The sequence below is a fragment of the Thamnophis elegans genome, chromosome 6 (assembly GCF_009769535.1).
Source record: "Thamnophis elegans isolate rThaEle1 chromosome 6, rThaEle1.pri, whole genome shotgun sequence".
Lineage (NCBI taxonomy): Eukaryota > Metazoa > Chordata > Lepidosauria > Squamata > Colubridae > Thamnophis > Thamnophis elegans.
The window spans coordinates 1,301,137-1,325,927 of NC_045546.1; the positions used below are offsets into that span (position 1 = coordinate 1,301,137).

Genomic DNA, 24,791 nt, shown 5'->3' on the forward strand with positions numbered 1-24,791 from the left:
AAATACAAGGGAATATTAGGACAGAGATGGATAGAGATAGATATGAAAGAGAGATGGTAGGTGGATGGATAGATATATTTTATTTATTTCGTCAAGCATGAATTAAATAACAGATATAAGATAGACATGATTAGGAATACATGAAATGAATGCGAATACAAGGGAACATTAGAACAGGGATGGATAGATGGATAGAGATAGATATGAAAGAGAAAGATGGTAGGTAGGTAGGTGGATAGATGGATATAGGTATTTTATTTATTTATTTCTTCAAGCATGAATTAAATAACAGATATAAGAGTAGACATGATTATGGATACATGAAATGAATGTGAATACAAGGGAACATTAGAACAGGGATGGATAGATATAGATATGAAAGAGAAAGATGGTAGGTAGGTGGATGGATGGATATAGGTATTTTATTTATTTATTTCTTCAAGCATGAATTAAATAACAGATATAAGAGTAGACACGATTATGGATACATGAAATGAATGTGAATACAAGGGAATATTAGGACAGGGATGGATAGAGATAGATATGAAAGAGAAAGATGGTAGGTAGGTGGATGGATGGATATAGCTATTTTATTTATTTCTTCAAGCATGAATTAAATAACAGATATAAGGATAGACACGATTATGAATACATGAAATGAACGCGAATACAAGGGAACATTAGGATAGGGACGGAAGGCACACTGGTGCGCTTATGCACGCCCCCTTACAGACCTCTTAGGAAGGGGGGGGTGAGGTCAACACTAGTCTACAATACACACCTCTTGTGTACACACGCACAAACACACACTTACATTCAATGCATGGGCAGCCATTTCGCCCAGATGTTTTTCAAGTGGCTGCCCTTGGATAGCGTAATATATGAAGCTAGGTGCCATCATGAGATCTTGCTTAATGACCAGTGGTCCACTTAATGACCACTGAAAAAAAATGGCCGTGCATTTAACGTAGCTGGGTGATGTCTCCCTTAATGACCCTTCACTTAAAAATAAATTTCCTGACCAATTGTGGTCAAAATTGAGGACCATCTGGTTAGGGATGTGGCCATGCAGTTAGTAAGGGTTAAACTCAAAGTTCTTGATTGTATCTCTGACATTTCTCTCTGACAAGATCTGACATTTCTTATCAAGAAATAAGAATAATACTTATTATTCTTTAATAAATAAAAAATTCCAGCTGTATTTAAGAGTGCAGAGAAGAGCAACCAGGATGATGAGGGGACTGGAGGGTAAAACATATGAAGAACGGTTGCAGGAACTGGGCCTGGCTGGCCTAGGGAAGAGAAGGACCAGGGGAGACAGGAGAGCATCTTCCAGTACTTGAGGGGCTGCCCCAGAGAGGAGAAAGGGGTCAAGCTATTCTCCAAAGCCCCTGAAGGCCAGAGAAGGAAGAATGGATGGAAACTGATCCAGGAGAGATTCAACCTGGAACTAAGGTGGAATTTCCTAATGGTGAGAACAATGAACCAGTGGAACAGCTTGCCACCAGAAATTGTAGGTCCTCCATCACTGGAGGTTATTAAGAGGAGAGACTGGACGGGCACTTGTCTGGAATGGCATAAAGACTTTTGCCTTAAGCTGGGGGTTGGACTGGAAGACCTCTAAGGTCCCTTCCAACTTGATTATTCTGTTTAAAATGGGATTTTCTTTTTTAAAATGAACTTAATGAAAGCGGCTATGGGTGGACTCGCTTTTGAAGTATTCACTTGGGAGGGAAACTTTCAAAATTGAAATGAAGAAGGTTGACCAACCAGCACTACATAAATCCTAAACCAAACGCAAATTAAGAGTGGGGGGGAAAGTAGCATACAAGAGCATGTCTTTATTCAACTTGGCTTTTCCAGTGTAAATTTCTTTTGGGGGGGGGACATTTTAAGAAACGACATAAAAAGAGGGGAAACTCAGGAAAGCCCCAAGTTCTGTTAACCTCAGACAACAGAGGCCCATAATTCTCCCCCAGACTCACTTCCTGCCCTGGTATTTTGACATACAAAACTGTCAGACTGGTTCTTGATAGAAAATTGACAACTGCGCACCCCAAAAATAGCTGTGTTGTTATTGCCTTGGTGCATTCATTGTAAAGCGAGCCACCAGCTTTGCAGTTTTTTCCCAACCTTGGCAGGTTTTAAGAGGGGTGGACTTCAACTCCCAGAACCCCCCCAGCCGGCTCTGCTTGAAATGGGGAATTCTGGGAGTTGAAGGCCACCCCTCTTAAAACCTGCCAAGGTTGGGAAACACTGACCCGGAAGCTGATCGAACCAGGACAAGAGACATTCCTTGCCATCTGAATAGATTTGGGATAATTTCTGGGTTTTTTTACAGCAAGGGATAAAACTTGATCGTTAGAAGCAAAGCTGGAATGGAGCTTTCTCAGGCCACTGTGAAAAAAAAAATACATTTTAGTTGAAAGGGCGAAAGTTTTCTCCGTCGGCCTTCCAGTCGACCAAATAGACAATTCATTCTAAGAAAGCCATCAGGAAGTTTAAGAGGAAAGTTTATTTGGGGGAATCTCTTTCCGGAAAGCACCTTTTGCAGGGTAGCCGGTAACAATGGCAGCCAACCTTTTCACCACCCCCCCCCCCCGAGTGCCCAAACTGGAACAGATGTGCGTGAGCATGCACCAGAACACTGGAAACCTGAAGGCCAGCTGACCAGCTGGCTCATGCCTGTTTTTTGGCCATTTTTCAGCCGCATTTGGCCCAAAAAAATGGCCAGAAAACTGCATGAAAAACAGCCTGAAAATGCCCCCCCCAAAATAGCCTGTTTGGGGGGCCATTTACAAGCTGGTTTCTGGCCCATTTTCAGGGTATTTTCGTACCCTGAAAAGGGTCCCCAAAACAGCCTGTTTTTGGCTGTTTTGGGGCCATTTTTGATGTGAAAAACAGCCTGAAAATGGCCCGTTTTGGGGGCATTTTTCAGGCTGTTTCTTTGGGCCAAAAATGTCCTGAAAACAGCCCGAACCCTAACCCACGAAGGCAAAGCATGTGCGTGCTGGAAACCAAAAGAGCAGCTGGCGACAGCGCATGTGCCCGCAGAGAGGGCTCTCCGTGCCTCCTCTGGCACATGGGTCAGGTTCGCCATCAAGGGCCTGTAACTCAACTACCGTTATTTGGCTGCAAAAATCACCCCAGTGACCGCTAGAACTGTGCCCATCTGGGGTGTGTGTGTGTGTGTGTTTGTACAACACTTGCCTGGTGTAGGAGCCTGGGAACATCTGACCCGAATTCCCGCTCCTTTTCCTCTCCCCTATTGAGATAATTTTCCCGTGGAAAAACCTGGGAAAATAACACTACCCACTTATGGGAAAACTCGGAGAAGTTGGAAAGGAAGAGACACGCCAGAGGGCCGAAAAATGGTAATCCGAGAGGCAGTTGTGATTTTTGTCACAAGCAGCTGACAATGTCCAGAGTAGGACTGGCTGTTGTACCTACACGCGAGGCCTCTGTAGATCTTTCATTTCTTTGGAGTCGGGCCTTTCAATCCAGAAGTGTTTTCCTTCGATAACAATTTCTTAAGCAGACCCTGCCCCAAAATAGCAAAAGACCGCCAATTTTTCACGCATCTCTTCATCCCAGTTTGTGGGAGGGGCTGCTGTACATCCCCCCCCCCCCACGCCCCAAAGAGGGTCCAAGCCAAAGGCACATTATTTGGAGAGGGGCCAAACCATGGCCACTGGTTTGTGTAACCATGTTGGGAAGGTATTCGTAGTTAGCATCTTCTACCCCAACGGCGCTCCTGGCCAATCCTGAAAGGTTTCTCATTATGAAGAATTTGCAATGACCAATCCGAGTAGGGGGCTTAAAGGAAGCCAGCCGTGGCTGATTCCCATGCTGGGGGATCTTTCTGAGGCTGGGGTCAAATCTTTCCTGGATCCAAAGCAAGATCTGAGGAATACGGAGGGTTCCGTTGAAGGAATCAGTAGTCAGTACGCGGCCTTCTTAGAAGACCAAAGTGTCCTTCAACAATCTCCACTTGGCCATTGTTCCTGGAGAACAGAGGGGTCTTGCTGGGCTAGGCGGTGGAGACCCTTGAAGAGGGCGGGCCCAGATGTTTCCAGCTGCCAGTCCTAGCGGATGAGATTTCGTTGGGGGTGGGTGGGGGTCTTCTTGGAAACAAGTCCTGCGGGATCATGAGGCCTTCTATGGGGCTTCATGAAAGGGAAATCGCCTGGATCTTCTTGGAGGCATCTCTGCTGGCTTCTTCAGGCTGGAGACCCCACGGACCTCTTGCCAACGAGGGGGCAACATGGCCCCAAAGAGGACCCCCCTCCCAAGAGAGAAGATAGCCCCACCTCCCTGTTTCCAGGAAGGGATTGCAAATCCGCCCCTGAGAAGGAGGGAGACCTGTTCAATTTCTGAGCACAAGATGTGGAGTACCTCTATTTGTGGAGGACCAGCCTCTAAAAGCTTTAAAAGAAATCGAGGAATGCGTACGCTCTTCGGTTGAAAACTCCTAAGCGCCTGGCTGCCCCGTGCAAGTCGTCCAGCGCCCAGCGTCCCACCTAATTTCAGGATCAGAAGCTTCCCAAGTCCCACCGCCTGGATCCCGAGACCTCAGCTACAGAGCAAATCCCACACCTCCGAGATGAGAGGTTCGCTCAAATCCTGCAAATCCTCGGAGGGTCATTTCTTTTGGAAGAAGCCCATGATGGAGGCCTGCTTATTGGCCTTGCCAGGGGCCAGCCCTCCTTTCTTGGTGCCTCTCTTCTCCTCCTTGGGGTCTTTTTTCGGGGGGCCAACAGGGGCCTTGTGAGCTGCGGCGGGCTTCGTGCGGACGTCCTCTTCGCTCTCCGTGCAAGATTGACTCTCGTAGGCTTTTTCCGTCACTGGGAACAAGAGGAGACACAGGTTTACAGGGAGAAGACCCGGAGAGTTTCCCTTTCTTTCTCGCTCTCAAGAGAACATCACTTAGCAATAGCAGTTAGACTTATATACCGCTTCATAGGGCTTTCAGCCCTCTCTAAGCGGTTTACAGAGTCAGCATATCGCCCCCACAGTCTGGGTCCTCATTTCACCCACCTCGGAAGGATGGAAGGCTGAGTCAACCTTGAGCCGGTGAGATTAGAACTGCTGAACTGCAGATAACAGTCAGCTGAAGTGGCCTGCAGTACTGCACTCTAACCACTGCGCCACCTCGGCTTTTGAGGCTCTTGCAGGAATTGGGGATGTTTAATTTAAGGAAAAGGAGGATTAGGGGTTGTTTGTAGCACCGTAGCAAACAATGCTGTGCAGGTAGTCCTTGACTTACAAAAGTTTGTTTAGTGACTGTTCGTAGTTACAACGGCACTGAGATTTATTGTGCCCGGAACCCCATGAGCTACCTACCGATGCAGCCTTCGTCGTCCACAAAAGTTCTGGATTTCAAGACCCGTTTCCGCTTGCGTCTCTTCACTCCCACGGAAGCCTGAAAGGGGGCAGCAGAAAGAGAGAGAGTGAGGAGACCCTGCTGCCCTATTTGACCATACTCAACAAGCAGAGTCTTCTTGAGTATGGTTGGCTCTGGACTGGACAGAGCTCTGGACTGACTGACGCCGGAGCTCAAAGATGAGGGAGAGACGGAATGCCACGAAATCTGGGACAAATGGGACCCGATGGTTAGAAATGAGGGGAAAAGGCCGGGACAGAAAAACACAGGCAAGTTCAAGAATTGGAAAATAGGATATCACCACCCTCCTGGCTTTCCGCAAAGCCCTTAAAACCTGGCTGTTCCGACAGGCCTGGGGCTAAAGAACTGTTGCCCCCGTCTCGAATTGGTATGACTGTTGTGTTTTAATTATGCATTGTTTTTTATGTCGTTTTAAATTTTTTGTTTGTATCCCCCTTCCCTGGTTTAGTTGTGAGCCGCCCTGAGTCCCCTTCGGGGGAAAAGGGCAACATATAAATAAAATCAACATTCAAAATCAACAACATATTAAGAATGTATGATTAGTAATTATATAAAAAAAGGATCAACTGACTACATACACCTATGTCCGGGATTGTATTTGTATTTTATTGGTCTTCTATGCCGCCCACTCCCGAAGGACTCCGGGCGGCTGACAATAAACAAGGGGAGGGGATGAATAGACCAGTGTTTCTCAACCTTGGCAACTTGAAGATGCCTGGACTTCAACTCCCAGAACGCTGGCTGGGGAATTCTGGGAGTTGAGGCCCAGACATCTTCAAGTTGCCAAGGTTGAGAAACACTGGAATAGACAAATAGACAAAACAACAATTTAAAATACACAACATTCATAGTTACCGTGGGGCTGGCTATTTCAACAGCCCCCCAGCCTGCCGGAGCAGCCAGGTCTTAGTGTCTTTGCGGAAGGCCGGGAGGGTAGTAAGGGTCCGGATCTCCACGGGGAGCTCGTTCCAGAGGGATGGCCAATAGGTGGCACGCAGAGCCATTTGTCAGGGCATGTGAGGCTGGCCAGCTGAATTCGCCATTTTTTGAAGCCATTTTTCACCCTCCCCAGGCTCCTATAAAGCCTCTGGAGCTAAAAGAGCCTCCCCACCCACACACCCCGGAGGCTTCATGAGCTTTACCGGAAGGTCAGGAACGCACTTCCAGTTTGCTCACTTCCAGTTTGCTCCGGAGGCTTCAGGGAAGCTCATGAAGCCTCCAGAGGGCCTCCAGGTGCGGGGGGGGGGGGGGCTCTTTTCGCCCTCTCCAGGCTCTTATAAAGCCTCTGGAGCCTGGGGAGGGTGAAAAGAGCATGCAAAAAATGGGGGGGGGAGCGCCTGTAGTTCGCACATGCGCACTGGGGAGGGTCACACATTGCATTATGGGTGTGGCACGCCCGCACACCACCACCCCTGCGCTCCCCCCGCTTATGGCACGCGAGCCAAAAAAAGGTTCGCCATCTCTGACCTCCGTAATGTATAAAATGTAATTGTTGTAAGATCTAATCACTATATACGGAAAGGTTTATGCCAGAAATGTCGCACTCTGTCTAATGTTTTTTGTTTGTTCTTTAGTATATATTATTTTCATTTTCATACACTCACATGTATACCCCATACAGTATTAAACAGTAATTGCATCAATTCCTCTTGTCGACAATGCCCCAGAAAATAAAAGCCCAATATACCTCTTCCGTTCTCCATACACCTCTTTCTTCCACCACCCTCCAACTTTCTATTTTCCCTCCATCATCCCTCTCTACCCTACTTCCCCTCGCCCTCTACCACTCCTCTCTCCAGATCCGCTCCCCCCTTCCCTTTCGCCTTCTCCCCCCCACCCTCTCTCCCATCCCTCTCTACCCATCTTTCTTCTTCCCTACTCCTCCTCCCCCCCCTCGGTGTATTTCCACTATAAGTCAATGTATTTGGCTTATCCTATTTTTAAAGAAAAATTAGAGAAAAACAGTATACATGTGAAGTCACATTGCATTGAGATCTAACACATCATGTCTAGCCTAGTGTATATCCCTCCCTCCCTCCATCCTGACCCCCCTCGTCCTCCCCCCTCCCCCCCCGGCTTCCCAGAACCCGTACACGGTATAGATTTTTAACAAACACAGTCTAAAATCTATTGAGAAAAAAGAAATTAATAACATCTCTACATTGATCTTAGCTTCTTCTTGCTAAGCTAACTTTAAACAATTTAAATCATTCCTGATCTTAAGCATAGGCTAACTGGAATTTCTTGGTCCCGTATTTATTTTGTATATAGTCAATCCATTCGATAGTCTGTCGAATGTTTTTAATGTTTATCGAATAAAAAAGTTTTTATTAAAAAAAAAAAACAAGCACAATTGTCGGTCACTGTGGGAGAATGGCAAATCTAAACAGCATCCTCCCCTCTCGCTCTCCTTCCTTTCTGTCTCACCCACATTTTTCTTCCTTTCCCCTTGTCTTCCTCTTTCCCTCCTCTCTCACACCCACACGCCGGTGGTTAGGCATATTTACCTCCGGGGGTTTAGGTGCCGGCTGAGTCCGAGGCTTCTGAGCTGGCACAGGAGGGGTGTCTTCCGACGTTGCCAGGGAGGAAGAGTCTGCAAGAAGGAACAAGGTTCTACATTTGACTTGCTGCCACATGTGGGACTTCAGCTGTCTCTCCTTTCCTTCTGCGTGTCAACAAAGGACTCTGTGAGCGTCTCCGGCTGAGGAGCGGGATATGGCTTTTGCGTGTATTGATCCCTTCCCTGCTTCCTCACACTGAGCGATGCCCTTAATGTATGCCAAAGAAACATTGGGGTGAAGATTGTCCAGCCCACTTTTACTGGGCAATTCTGTTTTGGTCAGGAAGTAGCCACAAAGTAATCTCTGGATCTGACACTGGCTCATTGCGTTAAGTCAGCAACACTGAGTGGCATTCAGCACAGGGCAGAATAAAAAAAAGTTGGAAGGGACCTTGGAGGTCTTCTAGCCCAACCCCCTGCTTTTATGCAGGAAACCCTACACCACTTCAGACAAATGGCAATACAATCTCTTCTTTTAAACTTCCAGTGTTGGACCATTCACAACTTCTGGAGGCAAGTTGTTCCGCTGGTTAATTTCTCCTCAGTTCTAAGTTGCTTCTCTCCTTGATTAGTTTCCACCCATTGCTTCTTGTTCTGCCCTCAGGTGCCTTGGAGAATAGTTTGACTCCCTCTTCTTTGTGGCAACCCCTGAGATATTGGAAGGCTGCTATCATGTCTCCACTAGTCCTTCTTTCCATTAAACTAGACCTACCCAGTTCCTGCAACCATTCTTCATATGTTTTAGTCTCCAGTCCCCTAATTATCTTTGTTGCTCTTCTCTACACTCTTTCTAGAATCCCAACATCGTTTTTACGTCGTGCCGACTAGTCAAATTTTGCCCTACCTTGAAAAGAAGCGTAAAAACTAATAATAATTACTACTAGCCCTGCTTACTTTTTAACTTGTCTTATTTTAGTTTTATTTTCTTTTATTTCCTTTCTTTCCCCTTTCTGTAAGCCGCCTGGAATCCTCCAGGATTGGGCGGCCTATAAATAAAATTAAACGTGCAAACTTGCAAACTTACTTGAGTTTTTCTAATAACAGGTGGTCGATAGACCATTTGCCTCCGATACCAAAGGCTTGACATGATCCCTTAAGAAACCACTGATGATTAATGGATCCTCCATCTAAATTATCCACCTCTATACCCGTTGGCAGAACATTTCTGGGAAATTATGGGGAACTTCCTGTTATTTGGTTCGGAAATCTCCCACAATGACTTTTTGAGGGATGAACGCTTGGAAGTTCTACCGTAGCAAGAAGAGAAAAAATTATTTGTCCGTTTTCTGTATCGTTTATATGGCTTAGCCTTTTGTTCTCCATTTTCAAAGGCTGCTCAGGAGGCCTCTACATTTCCCGCAGGTTGGGAAGCCCAGCGAGAGATTTACGAGGGTTCAAATTGGCTTCAAGGATTGGTTTAAATCAGGGGGGGTCTCCAACCTTGGCCACTTTTAAGACTTGTGGATTTCAACTCCCAGAATTCCTCAGCCAGCAAAGCTGGCTGAGGAATTCTGGGAGTTGAAGTCCACAAGTCTTAAAATGGCCAAGGTTGGAGGCTGGCTAAGGAACTCTGGGTGTTGAAGCCCACAAGTCTCAAGGTGGCCAAGGTTGGAGACCCCCGATTTAAAGTGTCCCACCTCTTCTCACCTTCCTCACCACCGCTGCTGTCCGACTGAAGCGGTTTGATCCGACGCCTTTTCTTCTTTAGGCGCCTGCTTCCTTTCTCCTCCTCATCAGATGCGTCCGCCCGCTTTGCTCTGGTGGAAAAGGAAGAAAAACGAAAAGCTTTGCCAAAGCAGGTATTCCTCGACTTACGACCGTTTGCTCAGTGACCGCCCAAAGTTACAAACAGCAATGAAAAAAGTGACTCATGACTGCTTTCCACACTGTTGCAGCATCCCTGTGATGACATGATCAGAACTCGGCGCTTGGCAGTTTTCATATTTGTGATGGTTGCGGTGTCCTGGGGTCGTGTGATTTCCCCCTTTCGCGACAGGCAAAAAGGGGGAAGCCGGATTCACTTAACAACCCCGCTACTAACTTAAAACAGCTGCAACGATTCACTTAACAACCGTGGCAAGGAAACTCGTGAAATGGGTCAAAACTCAGTTAACAGCCCCCCTCTGATAAGCTAGAGGAAAAACTCTTATTCGAGCTTTTAAAATAAAATAAATAGCTCGGTGGAGAATCCCCTAAAGTCTTCCCAAACTAAGTACTCTTTGTAGAAGTTAGGTTTTCCTTTAAAAATAGATTTTACAACTTTCAGCCGCCATTAAAAATTGGAGCAAAGCGAACCTTAAGCTGAATTGATTTCTTTTTTTTAAAGGCACTGTCAAGCCCACTCCATTCCATAATTAGGAAAGAAAACTAAGAGACTCCATGGGTTGGAAATCAAAAGTACTTTTACTAATTATAAATGATAAGCAAGCAGTAGCGAAGCAAAGTCTGATTAATATGGCGCGAAAGCAATTGATATATAGAATAGCCCGTTCCCCCCCCTTAGGATCAAAGCTCCAGTCCAATCATAAGTCCTTCAAATGTCAGGTGTGAGATAACTTCAAAAAGACAGGCCGGACGATGGAATGTCGAGGCCGTTGATGCAGGCGGGAAACACATACGCATGCGCAATCCCAACGACTGGTACATCCTAGAACATTCCTCCAGCACATCAATTAACCCCTCCCAAATACAAGCCCCCCCCTTCCCGTTTCATGGCAGCTGAAGCAACAGCAAGGCAGAAGCTGACAGGCACGCTATTCTTCCAATTATTTCCTCTCCCTCCCACCGGATATAGAGCCGAGGTGGCGCAGTGGTTAAATGCAGCACTGCAGGCTACTTCAGCTGACTGCAGTTCTGCAGTTCGGCTGTTCAAATCTCACCGGCTCAGGGTTGACTCAGCCTTCCATCCTTCCGAGGTGGGTGAAATGAGGACCCCGATTGTTGTTGGGGGCGATATGCTGACTCTGTAAACCGCTTAGAGAGGGCTGAAAGCCCTATGAAGCGGTATATAAGTCTAACTGCTATTGCTATTGCTATTCTCATCTGCTAGCTGAGGAATTTTGGCAGTCAAAATCCATGCATCCTGTTGCGGGGGGGCAGGGGGGGGATCTGGGAGTTCAAAATCAATGCTTTGATTATGGACTTTAGGCCACAGAAATTTCAGGAGCTGAAGTCCAACGTGGGGACTGGGGAATTCTAAGAGGTAAAGTCTACACATCGTAGCTGGGGAATTCTGGAAGCTGGAGTTCAAAAATGATGGCTGGGAATTCTGGGAGCTGAAGTCCCAGAAGAGCCGAGGTGGCGCAGTGGTTAGGGTGCAGTACTGCAGGCCACTTCAGCTGACTGCTATCTGCAGTTCGGCGGTTCAAATCTCACCGGCTCAAGGTTGACTCAGCCTTCCATCCTTCCGAGGTGGGTAAAATGAGGACCCAGACTGTGGGGGCGATATGCTGACTCTGTAAACCGCTTTAGAGAGGGCTGAAAGCCCTATGAAGCGGTATATAAGACTAACTGCTATTGCTATTGCTAAGTCCATACATTGTGGCTGGGGAATTCTGGAGGCTGGAGTTAAAAAAATGATGGCTGGGGAATTCTGGGAATCAAAGTCCACACATCTTAAAAGTTGTCAAGGTTGGGAAATGCCGGTATATATGTAGCAATGAACCACACAACTGACTGAAACAGGCCAACTCCAGCCTGGGTCAGCGAGGGAAACACAAACCCACTACCTTTTCTTATCCCTCTGCTGCCCTCTGGCTGGCTCGACCTCCTTGCTGGCCTTCTCATGGCCAGCAGGACTAAGAGGAGGCTTCGGGTCTGTGGAAGAAACGGGGGGCTTGGCAGCGGATCGCTCTTCCTTCTGTTGTTCGGGTTCAGCGCTGGCTTTGTCTGCACAGAAGCAAGGAAAATAGGAAAGTCAGCATGTGATGATCAAGGTGGGATAAGTACCTTCATGGAGGATGAACCCATGTGAGTTCATTCCTGTAAACTACCCATGGCAGCAACTTCTGTCAGGCCTGCAGCCATCTTTCCTTTTGGATCTTTGGCCTGCCACCCTTTATGTTATTCTGCTATGCATTTTCTATGGTGGGAAAATGGGAGGGGGGATTCTATGGAGTTAGATGCTATGTAGCCATAACAACATTCTTTCTAGAAAACCAAGGTCATCCTTTGTCTCTGCACCTGACCGGAACTGGGTGGGTGGAAGCTGCCAGCGTGGCAGTGGGAGATTGGACCATGGGATGGGCTTGTGGGTGTGGAGGGGAAAGTTCTTGAACTTTCAACTGGGTGGGGAAAACTAGGAAACTTTCAGATTCAGGTTTTCCCAGATGTGCCAACCTGGCTCTCTTCATAAAGTGGAACTTTATGAAGTGAAAAGACCGAGTGGCTGTTGTGTTTCCCTCCCAAGGATTCCACCAATATTCCATCTCTCAGGCTGGGGGGTCAAATTCTATACCCCTCAGAGAGGGTCCGCAACTTGGGAGTCCTCCTAGATCCACAGCTATCGTTCGACCACCATTTGACGGCTGTGGCTAGGGGGGCATTCGCCCAGGTTCGCCTGGTGCGCCAGTTGCGACCCTACCTGAATCGGGAGGCACTCACAACAGTCACTCGGGCCCTCGTGACCTCTAGGCTGGAATACTGCAATGTGCTCTACATGGGGCTGCCCTTGAAGAGCATCCGGCATCTTCAGCTGGTACAGAACGCAGCCGCGCGAGCGATTGTGGGTGCACCGCGGTTCACCCACATTACACCTATCCTCCGCGAGCTGCGCTGGCTACCTGTCGATTTCCGGATGCGCTTCAAGGTGCTGTTAATCACCCATAAAGCCCTACATGGTAGTGGATCTGGATACTTGAGAGACCGCCTTCTGCCAATCACCTCCCTGCGACCAATAAGATCACACAGATTGGGCCTCCTCCGTATTCCATCGGCCAGCCAGTGTCGGCTGGCAACTACAAGGAGGAGGGCCTTCTCAGTAGTCGCCCCGACCCTTTGGAACGAACTCCCCGTGGAGATTCGTACCCTCACCACCGTCCAGGCCTTCCGCACAGCCTTGAAGAACTGGCTAGCCCGTCAGGCCTGGGGATGAAGATAGTTGCCCCTCCCGAATGATGAATGCATGTTGGTTACTGTTTTTATTATATGTGTCTTTGTTATTGTCTGCATTTCCCATTCCCTGATTTTATGTGAGCCGCCCTGAGTCCCCTCAGGGAAAAGGGCGGCCTACAAATGTCAATAAAATCAAAATCAATCAAATCAAAACTTTGAGGAACTTTTTGCCTTGGACTCTGATTCACTTTTGGATGCTATTTGGAAGCTGCCTCCAATTAAAACCAATGTTCAATCTTTTTTTAGAACAGGCAGTCCTCGACTTACAATCATCCATTTAGTGACTGTGCGAAGTCATACTGGCACTGAAAACAGCTTATGAAAGTTTTTCACTCTTACAACTTTTGAAGCCTCCCTGTGTGGTCACGTGGGCAAAATCCGCACACTTGGCAACTGGCTCTTTTCTGGCTCGACTTACAACAGTTCATTTAGTGACCACTCAAAATTACAACAGCACCCCAATGACTTATGTCCGTTTTTCACACTTATGACCGTTGCCGCACCCCACCCCACCCCACGGTCACACAATTTACATCTGGGAGCTTGACAACTGACTCACATTTCTGACAGTTGCACTGCAGGGCCACGTGGTCCCTTTTTGCGACCGTCTGACAAGCAAAGTCAATTGGGGGGAGGGGAGGCGGCGGATTCACTTAACAACCGTCTTGCTAGCTGAACCATGCAGTGATTCACTTCATGTGTGGCGGGAAAGGCCGTCAAATGGGATAAAATTCACTTAACTGTCCTGCTTAGGAATGCACCATTTAGGCACAAAGGTAGTCGTTGTAAGTCGAGGACTTCCTGTGCTTACAATGGAGGGGGAAATACAAAGAGGGGCTCACCTTCTTTGCTAACAGCTGCCTTGCCAAAGAAGTTGTTCAGCATATTTCCTTTCGCTGCGGCTTTGCTGTTGGTCACCGAAGCCTAGAAGAAATTTTTTAAAAAGGAGTTAGAAAAGAAGATATCCCAGAAACACAATATAAAAATCAGTAAAACCACTGCAGTGATGGCCAAGCCTGCACAGACGTAACTCAGGCCGAAATTCCTATTCAGTGAGACGTTTGTTAAGTGAGCTTTGTCCCATTTTACAACCTTTTTCCTTCCGTCGTTAAGTGAATCGCTGCAGTTGTTAAGTGAGTAACACGGTTGTTAAGCGAGTCCAGCTTCCCCCATTGACTTTGCTTGTCAGAAGGTCGCAAAAGGGGATCGCGCGACACCCCCCCTCCCCCCCCCGGGATGCTGCAACCGTCATAAATATGAGCCAGTGGCCAAGAGTGGGAATTTTGACCACGGAGGATGCTGCAACTGTCATGTACGTAAGTGTGAAAAAATGGCCATGTCGCTTTTTCCAGCGCTGTTGTAATTTCGGTCACTAAATGAACCCGTGTAAGTCGAGGACTGCCTGCATTTTCTCTAGATGAGGGTTTTTTCAATTGTGGGCGCCTTGAAGGTATGTGGACTTCAACTCCCAGAATTCCCCAGCCAGCCCTGGTTCTTCCGCCAAGTACTGTATTTTTCAGAGTATAAGACGCACCTTTTCCCTTAAAAAAGAGGGTGAAAACCTGGGTGCGTCTTATACACTGAATACAGCATTTTTGGTCTCCCAAAACTCCACCCCATTTGCAAAAATGGACGTGCATAGCCTTTAGGAGTCTTCCAGAGTGCTCCTGGGGGATGGGGAGGGCAAAAATGAAGGAAAAACAGGCCCTTTTTTGCTCCTTTTTGCCCCTCCCCAGCCCCCAGGAGCACTCTGGAAGACTCCTAAAGGCTATCCATGTCCTTTTTTTGACAAAAAACGGGCCTGTTTTTGCAAAAAAACAGGCTGTTTTTGAGCAGTCTGCAGAGCGCAAAAGCTTTTTAAAAAATCTGTCTCTTCAAAATCTTGGTGCGTCTTATACTCCGGTGTGCCTTATACTTTGAAAAATATGGTATTTCAAGTTTGAAAACTTACACTGGGCGTCTCTTTGGTCTCCGGTTTAGCTTCCTTGTTGGTGTTCTTCGTTTTGGAGGTTGCTTTGGCCGCAAACATTCCCATAATGCCTTTCATCGGCTGGGCGGGCTGCTTGGAAGACGCGCCTGGAGCATGGCCATTGAGCGCGGGAGCGAGGAGTGCACTTGTGGCAGGTGGAGGCTGGGGGGGCAGTTGGGCGGGGGTCTCAGCCTGGGGGCCTTCAGCGACAGACCTGATGACGGCAGCAGGACAGCAAATGGCGCTAAATCTAGGAGCGGAATGAACACATTGGGTTAGCAATGGAACTAAATACAGGCAAGTCCTCAACTTATGACCGCAATGGAGCCCAAAATTTATGTTGTTGAGTGAGAAAACTGTTCAGTACAATTGTCAAAGATCTGGAAACAATTTCAGTTTTCAGCAAAGTCGCGTCCAGATCCATTTGTCGACTGTCCCAACTTGGTCCATCAGGAAAGAAAGGCTCCTGACCCATGATTAGCCAAAAGTATACAGGCTGTCCTCGATTTACAACAGCTCACTTAATGAACGTTCAAAGTAACAACAGAACTGAAAATTTTGATAAGTAAAAAGACTTAATACAGTTTTGTCACACTTACAACAGTTGCACCCTCCCCATGATCACGGTGATCAAAATTCAGACACTCGGCAACTGACTCATCTTTATGACGGTCGCAGTGCCCCAGGGTCGCACCAAGTTTTGCGAACTTCTGACAAGCAAAGTCATTGTGGGGGAGCCAGATTCACTTAACAATCCTGTGACTAACTCAACGGCAGTGATCCGCTTAATAACCGTGGAAAGAAAGGTTGTAAAATGGGGCAAAAACCACTTAAAACACATTTCACGTAGCAATGAAAATTTTGGGCTCAATTGTGGTCGTAAGTCAAGGACTACCTGTGCTTTACTAAAGCCGAAGTGGTTACAGAAGAGCCAAAGCTGGTTCAGAGATTTCCGCGCACAAAAGATACGCTAACTTTCCCTTGGTCCCGGACAATCCCCCCCTGGTTCATCAGTAAAGGTCCAGTCAGCTATTAACAAATGGTTTAAGCCCTCACTTTGTGCGCTCACTGGCAGTTGGGTGTTTCCCATGGGACAGCACGTCTCGGGTTTCATTCAGTGGTGAAATCTAAAAATTTTTTTACTACCAGGTTCTGTGGGTATGGCTTGGTGGGGGGTGACTGGGTGGGGGGGGGTCATGTGACTGGGTGGGCGTGGCTATGTAGTCATATAACTGGGGGATCAAAAGACAGAAACTCACTTTAACAATGTCCTGCTGGAGCAGGGCTGGACTAGATGACCTCCAGGTACCTTCCAGCCCTGGATTATCCTGTGAAGCTGCGTCTAGTGCCAGTTGTCAGGCCTGCCATTATATTCCTTTTAGAATTTTGGCCTGCCACACTTTCTCTTATTTCATTATGTTGTTTCATTAGTGTAGTTGATGGGAGGGGGGAATAGAATTGAATTGAATTGAATAGGTTTATTTATAGGCCGCCCTTTTCCCTGAGGGGACTCAGGGCGGCTAACAACTTATAGGGAGGGGGATACAGACAATAACATATAACATAACACATAATTAAAAAGTAAACAACATTCATCCAACATTCAGGTGGGGGCGGATCAGATCTTTACCCCCAGGCCTGGCGGGATAGCCAGTTCTTGAGGGCTGCACGGAAGGTCTGAAGGGTGGTGAGGGTACGAATCTCCACGGGGAGATCGTTCCAGAGGGTCGGAGCTGCCACTGAAAAGGCTCTCCTCCGCGTAGTAGCCAGCCGGCACTGGCTGGCAGATGGCACTCGGAGGAGGCCTAGTCTATGAGATCTGATCGGTCTCGAGGAGGTAATCGGCAGGAGGCGGTCTCCCAAGTACCCAGATCCACTACCATGGAGGGCTTTGTAGGTGGTAAGAAGCAGGAGTGGGATTGTGGAATGTATTGTTATCATTCTTTTCTAGACGCTCAAGGTCATCTTTTGTCTCCGTACCTTCACACCTGACCGGAAGCAGCTGGGTGTGGATGCCAGCGTGGAAGAAGAAGATTGGACCATGTGAATGGATTGTGGGTGTGGGGACAAGGTCATGAACTTTTAACTGGGTGGAATCCTGATGTCATTTCCAGTATTGGGATTTCATAGCATGATAGCAATAGCAATAACAGTTAGACTTATATACCGCTTCATAGGGCTTTCAGCCCTCTCTAAGCGGTTTACAGAGTCAGCATTATTGCCCCCAACAACAATCTGGGTCCTCATTTTACCCACCTCAGAAGGATGGAAGGCTGAGTCAACCCTGAGCCGGTGAGATTTGAACAGCCGAACTGCAGAACTGCAGTCAGCTGAAGTAGCCTGCAGTGCTGCATTTAACCACTGCGCCACCTCTGTCTTATTAAATTGGAACTTTAAGGATCGTTTTGTCTTGGACTCTGATTTAATTCTGCGTGATACTTGGAACGCTGACACCAGGTTTGTAGTCCATCCTTCCTCTCCTTTTTCCCTCCCTCCCTCCCTCTTTCTTTCTTTCTTTCTTTCTTCTTTCTTCCTTCCTTCCCTCTCTCTCTCTTTCTCAGCAAACACCCCCCCCGGGTCCCGTTTTAGGCCTAGTGGGCTTCAGCCCGCTGGGAGCAAAAACAGATACTCTCCCACCCTCCATTTTTGGCCTGCTGAGAGCTAAAAAAACCACCACCACCCCCGTGTTTCCAGAGAACCTGTAAAAAAAATGCTTAAAAAGGTGTTTTTTTTTTAAGTTCCGAAGATCAGCTGTGCGACGATTGCTGGAACTTTTTTTAAAAAAACCTTTTTTTTAATGTTTTTAACGCCCCAACCGGTAGCATTTCACCCCTGGTTTGATTCCTGTAAGTTCCCTCCCTGCGTCCCCCAGCCCCACTGCTTCTCCCCACCTCCACCACCGTTACTGATGTCAGGCTGTCAGCTTGCAATGTGTAGCTCAGAACGGCCACCGTGACGCCGACGGCTTGCCACGAGCTCACTCACTTGCCGCAGTTCTCGAGATTCGCCTTGAGGATGTCGTAGTCGGTGTTGAAGAGGGGGCTGCTGTCCCTGAGCTGGGCTTTCTGGACGCTGTAGACGTGCACGCTGGCCACTGTGGAGAATTTGGACTTCAAGGCTGGAAAGGAGGCAGAAGAAGGGAGGGAAGGAGGGAGGTTTTCTCAAAACAAGTGGGGTAAATAAACTGGGTGCCTTTGGGCCAGTCTCTCCCTCTCAGCCCAGCCCACCTCACATGGTTGTTGTTGTGGGGGGAAAAAAAAAAACAATGGAAAAATAATTCATTGTATTTTTCAGAGGTGCACAAACTTACCTTCTAATTTATCTTCTCTCACTACTGCAACCTTATGGTACTAAAAAAAAGAAAAGGCAGCTTATTACTTCAGCAAATATTTCTTATCATCCAAAGACTGATTACTAACATAATGTACTTTTCGGAATAAAAGACGCACCTTCCCCCCCCCCCCCCCAAAAAAAAGAGGGTGAAAATCTGGGTGCGTCTTATACACCAAACACAACATTTTTGGCCTCCTGAAACTCCGCCTTCACAAAAATGGACGTGCAAAGGGTTTGGGAGGCCTGCAAAGTGCTCCTGGGGGCTGGGGAAGGCAAAAACGAGTGAAAATATGGGCCAGTTTTTGCTCGTTTTTGCCCCATCCAGCTCCCAGGAGCACTCTACAAGCTACCTAAAGGCTATGCATGCCCTGTTTTTGCCAAAAACAGGCCAGCTTTAGCAAAAAATGGGCCGTTTTTGCCTCTCACAAGCTCCCAGGAGCACTTTGCGGGTCTCTCAAACTCTCTGCATGCCCCGTTTTTCACAAAAAAATGAGGCATGCAGAGGGTTTGGGAGGCCTGCGGAGGCAAAAACTTGTTTTTACTCCGTGTGTCTTATACTCCGAAAAATACGGTATATAATTGGCACCCATGTTTTCTGGCCATCGGTAGAACTCATTTTCAGGGAAGCGATTTAAGCCTGCAATGCTGGGTTTCGGCTTCCACTCCGGCTACCAAATTTAAATTCAAATGTCCATTGCAAGAGAAATCCCCTTTGTGACTTACGGTGTGCCCGCTCTGAACCAGGTTCCCTGCCAGCAAATAGGTGACATGCAACTGGGCTCCCACATTCTCCTTCCGTTTCCTTTCTACGTAGTCATATAACATCCTGTTAAAAGGAGGGCAAAGGCCGAGATTAAAACAGACAATTAATTTTGGGGAAATTTTCAACAACTGACCGCTGAAAAACAAAACAAGAGCATATGCCAGTGTTTCTCAACCTTGGCGACTTTAAGTCCTGTGGACTTCAACTCCCAGAATCCCCCAGCCAGCACAGCTGGCTGGGGAATTCTGGGAGTTGAAGTCCACAGGACTTAAAGTCGCCAGGGTTGAGAAACACTGGCATATACGTTATCCAAAGTAAGCTCTGAAGCTCAAGATGAAACAGCTAAAATGAAAAGCGGTTTGGCCTAGTGGTAACAGCACCAAGCTAGAAAGCAGGAGGCGGTGAGTTCCAGTCCTGCCTTAGCCATGAAAGCCAGCTGCGTGGCTCTGGGCCAAGGTGACGGTGAGTTCTTTTTTTCTTTTTTTTTAATAAATTTTTATTTTAAACACATAAGCACATCAACAAAAACAAACACATAACTTAAAAACAACATAGGAACAATAAGTTCCGTCGTATATCGTACCGCAGTTCCGAATCGGTTTCTTTGCAGTTAGTGTTTTCCCTTCTATACATTTCTATCTTTCATTCATAATCTCCTTATTTGTTATCCATTTTTATGTACATTTCTTTATTTATTTAAACTTAGCTACTTATGACCAAATATTATTTACCTATATTATGCTTTATATTTTTACTGTCATTTATTTTCTTACATAGTTATAGATATACATTCATATAATTATTCTTTTTCTTTGCCATTCTTATATTATTATTATTCCATTTGAAAGGTTATAAGGTATAGTTTAAAAGGCTTTATTTATCATCCTTCACACCTGCCAAGATACCACCTTGTTTTCTCTCACTTTTCTCCCTCCCTTCCTTCTCTACTTCCTTCCTTCCTCCTCTCCATCCCCTTCTTCTTTCCCTTACCTCTTCCCTATTCCTACTCTTTTTCTTCTCCTTCCTACCTTCTCTCCTACTCTTTCTTTCTCTTCCTCCCTCCTCTTCTTCTTTTTCCCTCCCTTCCACCCACCTTCCCTTGCCTCTTTCTTCTTCCCTTACCTCTCCTCCACACTTCTTCTTCCTCTCCTACTATCTCTCCTTCTCTTCCTCTCTCTTCTACCCTCCACGGTGAGTTCTAGTCCTGCCTTAGGCAAGAAAACCAGCTGGATGACTTTGGGCCAAGGAGATGGTGAGTTCTAGTCCTGCCTTAGCCATGAAAGCCAGCTTGGTGACTTTGGGCCAGTCCCTCTCTTTGAGGGTTAAGACTCCTGCCCTAAAGGGTAACACATTCCAAAGATAGATAGCCCCAAATTAAAATGGACATGTAACAAAGCTTATTTACATGTAGTCCTGGAATTTCCATTGCTTAATGGAAGCCGTCTTTAAGCCAAACATCACATCACTGTGCTGTTCGGTGATGCCAGTTCAGTTTGTGGTTCTTACAAGCAAAAGTCAACCGAGAAGCCAGATTCACTTAACAATTGTGTGACTAACTTAACAACTGCAGTGATTCACTTAACAACTGTTGCAAAAAGGCTGTACAAGGGGGCAAAACTCACTTAGCAACAGTCTCAATTTTGAGCTCAACCGTGGTCATGAGGACTACATGAGGATTAGAGATGACGTCCTCCTGTTTTTCAGGCTGGGCTACTAAGTACAGGCAAGAGAGATTAATAACTTACTGCTTTGCTTGATTCACATGAACTCCTAAGGTGAAGCTCAGCCATTTATATGTTACCTGCAAAGGAACGCATGTCATTATTTTTTTTTTAAAAATGCCACCACGTATTGAACCAACACTACTACAATCATCCTTGGGTTGGGAAGAGTCCTGGAGTCCAGGGAGGCTGACCTCTTAGCTTGAAGACCGGACTGACACCGCTACAGGTGACTGTCGCTGTATGTGTTATTCTTCAGAATATGGTTCATTATACCTCACAGCTGACTTTTGGGGGAGGCCTGAACCTTGGCTGGAGAAAGTCATTTGAGATTTGCATCCATTTATGCAGGCATAAATAAAATTACTATATAAACAGGAGTAGTTTCAATCCTTGGGCTGTCAGACTCTTAAACACAACCACAATCACTCCACGCACATGTTGAAACGTATGGCTAGTGTTTTTTTTCCCTTTTTTCCCTGATTACCTGCTTTGGAATTCTATTCATGTTGTTGGTATTTGTTGTCCTGGATTGAGGCTAGTGTTGGCTAAAGCCAATTTCATTATATTTCTTTTGTACAATGACAATAGAGACCATACCACAGAATAACTTTATGGTCACTTGGAATGTACACTAATTGGCATACATTAAAATGAAATTTTGTTGCATGCAGCTCTCAAAGGGTCACCACGCCCAATAGACACTACATGAACATGACAATAAATGAATATATAGAATAAAATAGAATAAAATGGAGTGGAGTGGAGTGGAACAGAACTGATTGGAATAGAATAGAATAGAGTAGGATAGGATAGGATAATGGAATGAAGAATGGAGCTGAGCAGAGCAGAGCAGAGCAGAGCAGAGCAGAGCAGGATTCTATTTATATCGTTTGTATTTGTCCTGGATTGAGGCTAGTGTTGGCTAAAGCCAATTTCATTATATTACTTTTGTACAATGACAATAAAGACCATACCATAGAATAACTTTATGGTCACTTCGTAGGTATGCTAATCGGCATACATTAAAATGAAATTTCGTTGCATGCAGCTCTCAAAGGGTCACCACCTCCAATAGACACTACATGAACATGACAGAATAAATGAATATATAGAATAGAATAAAATAGAATAGAATAGAATGGAATGGAGTGAAGTGAAGTGGAACACAATGGAACGGATTGGAGTAGGATAGGATAGGATTCTATTCATGTCGTTTGTATTTGGTGTCCTGGATTGCACCAGTGAGGCTAAAGCCAATTTCATTATATTTCTTTTGTACAATGACAATAAAGACCATACCACACTGTACCATACCCTTACCCTTACCAAACCATTACTATTATAAGGCAAAAGCAAAAACTATGCTATGCATATAGTATTTGTTTATACACACACGTACAATTGCATAGTTTATATATTTCTTTTCTGGAGAAGTCATCCCATTCTTTTGGGAGCTGAGGTGGCGCAGTGGTTAATTAAATGCAGCACTGCAGGCTACTTCAGCTGACTGCAGTTCGGCTGTTCAAATCTCACCGGCTCAGGGTTGACTCAGCCTTCCATCCTTCCAAAGTGGGTGAAATGAGGACCCGGATTGTTGTTGGGGGCAATATGCTGACTCTGTAAACTGCTTAGAGAGGGCTAAACGCCCTATGAAGTGGTATATAAGTCTAACTGCTATTGCTATCTATCTATCTATCTATCTATCTATCTATCTATCTATCTATCTATCTATCTATTTATCATCTATATCTATCTATCTATCTATCTATCTATCTATCTATCTATCTATCTATCTATCTATCATCTATCTATCTATCTGGGTGAAATGAGGACCCAGATTATTGTTGGGGGCAATATGCTGACTCTGTAAACCGCTTAGAGAGGGCTGAAAGCCCTATGAAGCGGTGTATAAGTCTAACTGCTATTGCTATCTATCTATCTATCTATCATCTATCTATCTATCTCTCTATCTATCATCTATCTATCTATCTATCATCTATCTATCTATCTATCATCTATCTATCTATCTATCATCTATCTATCTATCTATCTATCTATCTATCTATCTATCATCTATCTATCTATCTCTCTATCTATTCTATCATCTATCTATCATCTATCTATCTATCTATCTATCTATCTATCTATCTATCTATCATCTATCTATCTATCTATCTATCTATCTATCTATCTATCATCTCTCTATCTATCTCTCTATCTATTCTATCATCTATCTATCATCTATCATCTATCTATCTATCTATCTATCTATCTATCTATCTATCTATCTATCTATCTATCTATCTATCTATCTATCTATCTGATTGTTGGGGGCAATATGCTGACTCTGTAAACCGCTTAGAGAGGGCTGAAAGCCCTATGAAGCGGTATAGAAGTCTAACTTGCTATTGCTATTGCTATTATGATCACTTATCATTATTTTCCTTGATGCCAGAGGGGAATCCAGAGTTCAGGGCTGCTGTGGATTTGGGGAGGGGGGGAGAGCATATAAGCCCCATCCCCAGATGAAGAGATGCACAACCAGACCTGCCCTCCCTAAAATCCCAAAGAGGAGCCCCCCCTTCCCCTTTTGACCCTCGGAGGGGGAGACGAAGGCCCGAAGGCCAAGGGTATTATTATGGGATGCTTTGGAGTCCCTTGCAGAGCAGCAGCAGCAGCAACAAGGCTCCCGCGGGGTCTCGGGAGTCGCCCCTTCGGATCCCTCTTGCTTGCCCCCCCCCGTCCCTCCCCTCAAGAGGTCCCCGGCCTACCACAATCCCTATCAATCCCCGCTGCGGATGATGGGAGTTGGAGTAGAGGCAGGATTCGAGTTGGGGGCCTCAAGGAGCCGCAGGAAAGCAACTAAACGCATTTCAACAATTAAACTTTATTTATTTATTTGTTAATAATAATAATAATAATGAAGCTTTTTAGTGACCGTGGGACCCCACCCCACACAGATTTCCCACCCACCCACTCCACTCACGACTCGGTTCTGGTCCGTGACGAACTCGTCGATGTTCTCCAGGTAAAGCTCGTCCTCCATGGCGGGGCGACCGGGGCCCCGAGAGCCCCACAGCGGCCCTTCCCCTCCGCGACCCTCCACCGCCGCCATGGCAACGCCAGGCCGCGGTCGCTCCTTTGGCGCGCGCTCGCTACGGCGGCCGAGCGTAGCCAGTTCCGGCGAAGCTACGGCGGCCGCGAGTGGGCGGTAGACCGCAGCAAACGCCCGCGGTTAGAGCGCATGCGCCCTGGCTCCGAGCCACCGTTCCTTCCACCACCCCGCCACCTCTCCTCTACATCTTGCGGTCGGTGGGCGGGGAAAAGGTGCTTGAGCGCTAACGTCGTCACCCCGGCGCAGAAGATGATGGGATTTGGAGGCGCTGAGAAGGCAGCGTCCTCGACTTACGACCCCAATGGAGACCAAAGTGTCATTTGATGAGCGAGACCTTTGTTTTGGGCTCCGCTGGGGTCGTAAGTCGAGGATTGCCTGCAGGGGCCAGATGGATGACCTCCAGGGTCCCCCTATAATTGTATTTATTATAGAAAAATGGGGTTTTTTTCCCTGCTTTGTTTTGCAAAATTGCATTATTTTTAAAAAAAAATGATTCCTCCCTTCCATCTGCAGCCTATCCTCCATCTCCCATCTTCTTTCTTTGTTTCCATGCATTCCAAAGGGCTTCACAACACACAAGCACACACACACCGGTGCAAAAATCCGGGAAAAGCTGAATCTTTTCTCCTTCCTTCTCTGCAGCCCCCTGTGCATTTCTGCGTTTCCTCCGGATGTTTCCTGTTTTTGCAAATTTTGGGGTCAGTTTCCTGCTTGTCCTACGTTGTTTGGGCCTCCCTTGCGTGCAGTTGTGGCTGTGACGTGGTTTTTTTTTTTCTGCTGGCACAGCTGGAAGATGCCTCCTGGGGGCGGA

At 46.5% G+C, this 24,791-nt stretch overlaps 1 protein-coding gene across 1 annotated transcript; it reads right to left on the reverse strand.

Annotated features, from left to right (window-relative positions):
• Positions 1-2,206: 2,206 nt before the first annotated feature.
• Positions 2,207-24,055, reverse strand: POLD3 (DNA polymerase delta 3, accessory subunit). Its single transcript, XM_032220244.1, has 12 exons — positions 23,852-24,055; positions 20,887-20,942; positions 19,102-19,204; positions 18,356-18,395; positions 18,031-18,163; positions 15,028-15,295; positions 13,919-14,000; positions 11,693-11,852; positions 9,612-9,721; positions 7,912-7,997; positions 5,344-5,422; positions 2,207-4,844 (listed from the first exon to the last, which is right to left on the reverse strand). The coding sequence occupies exons 1-12, from the start codon at positions 23,978-23,980 to the stop codon at positions 4,642-4,644; spliced, it is 1,449 nt and encodes a 482-aa protein (XP_032076135.1). The 5' UTR covers positions 23,981-24,055; the 3' UTR covers positions 2,207-4,641.
• Positions 24,056-24,791: the final 736 nt, after the last annotated feature.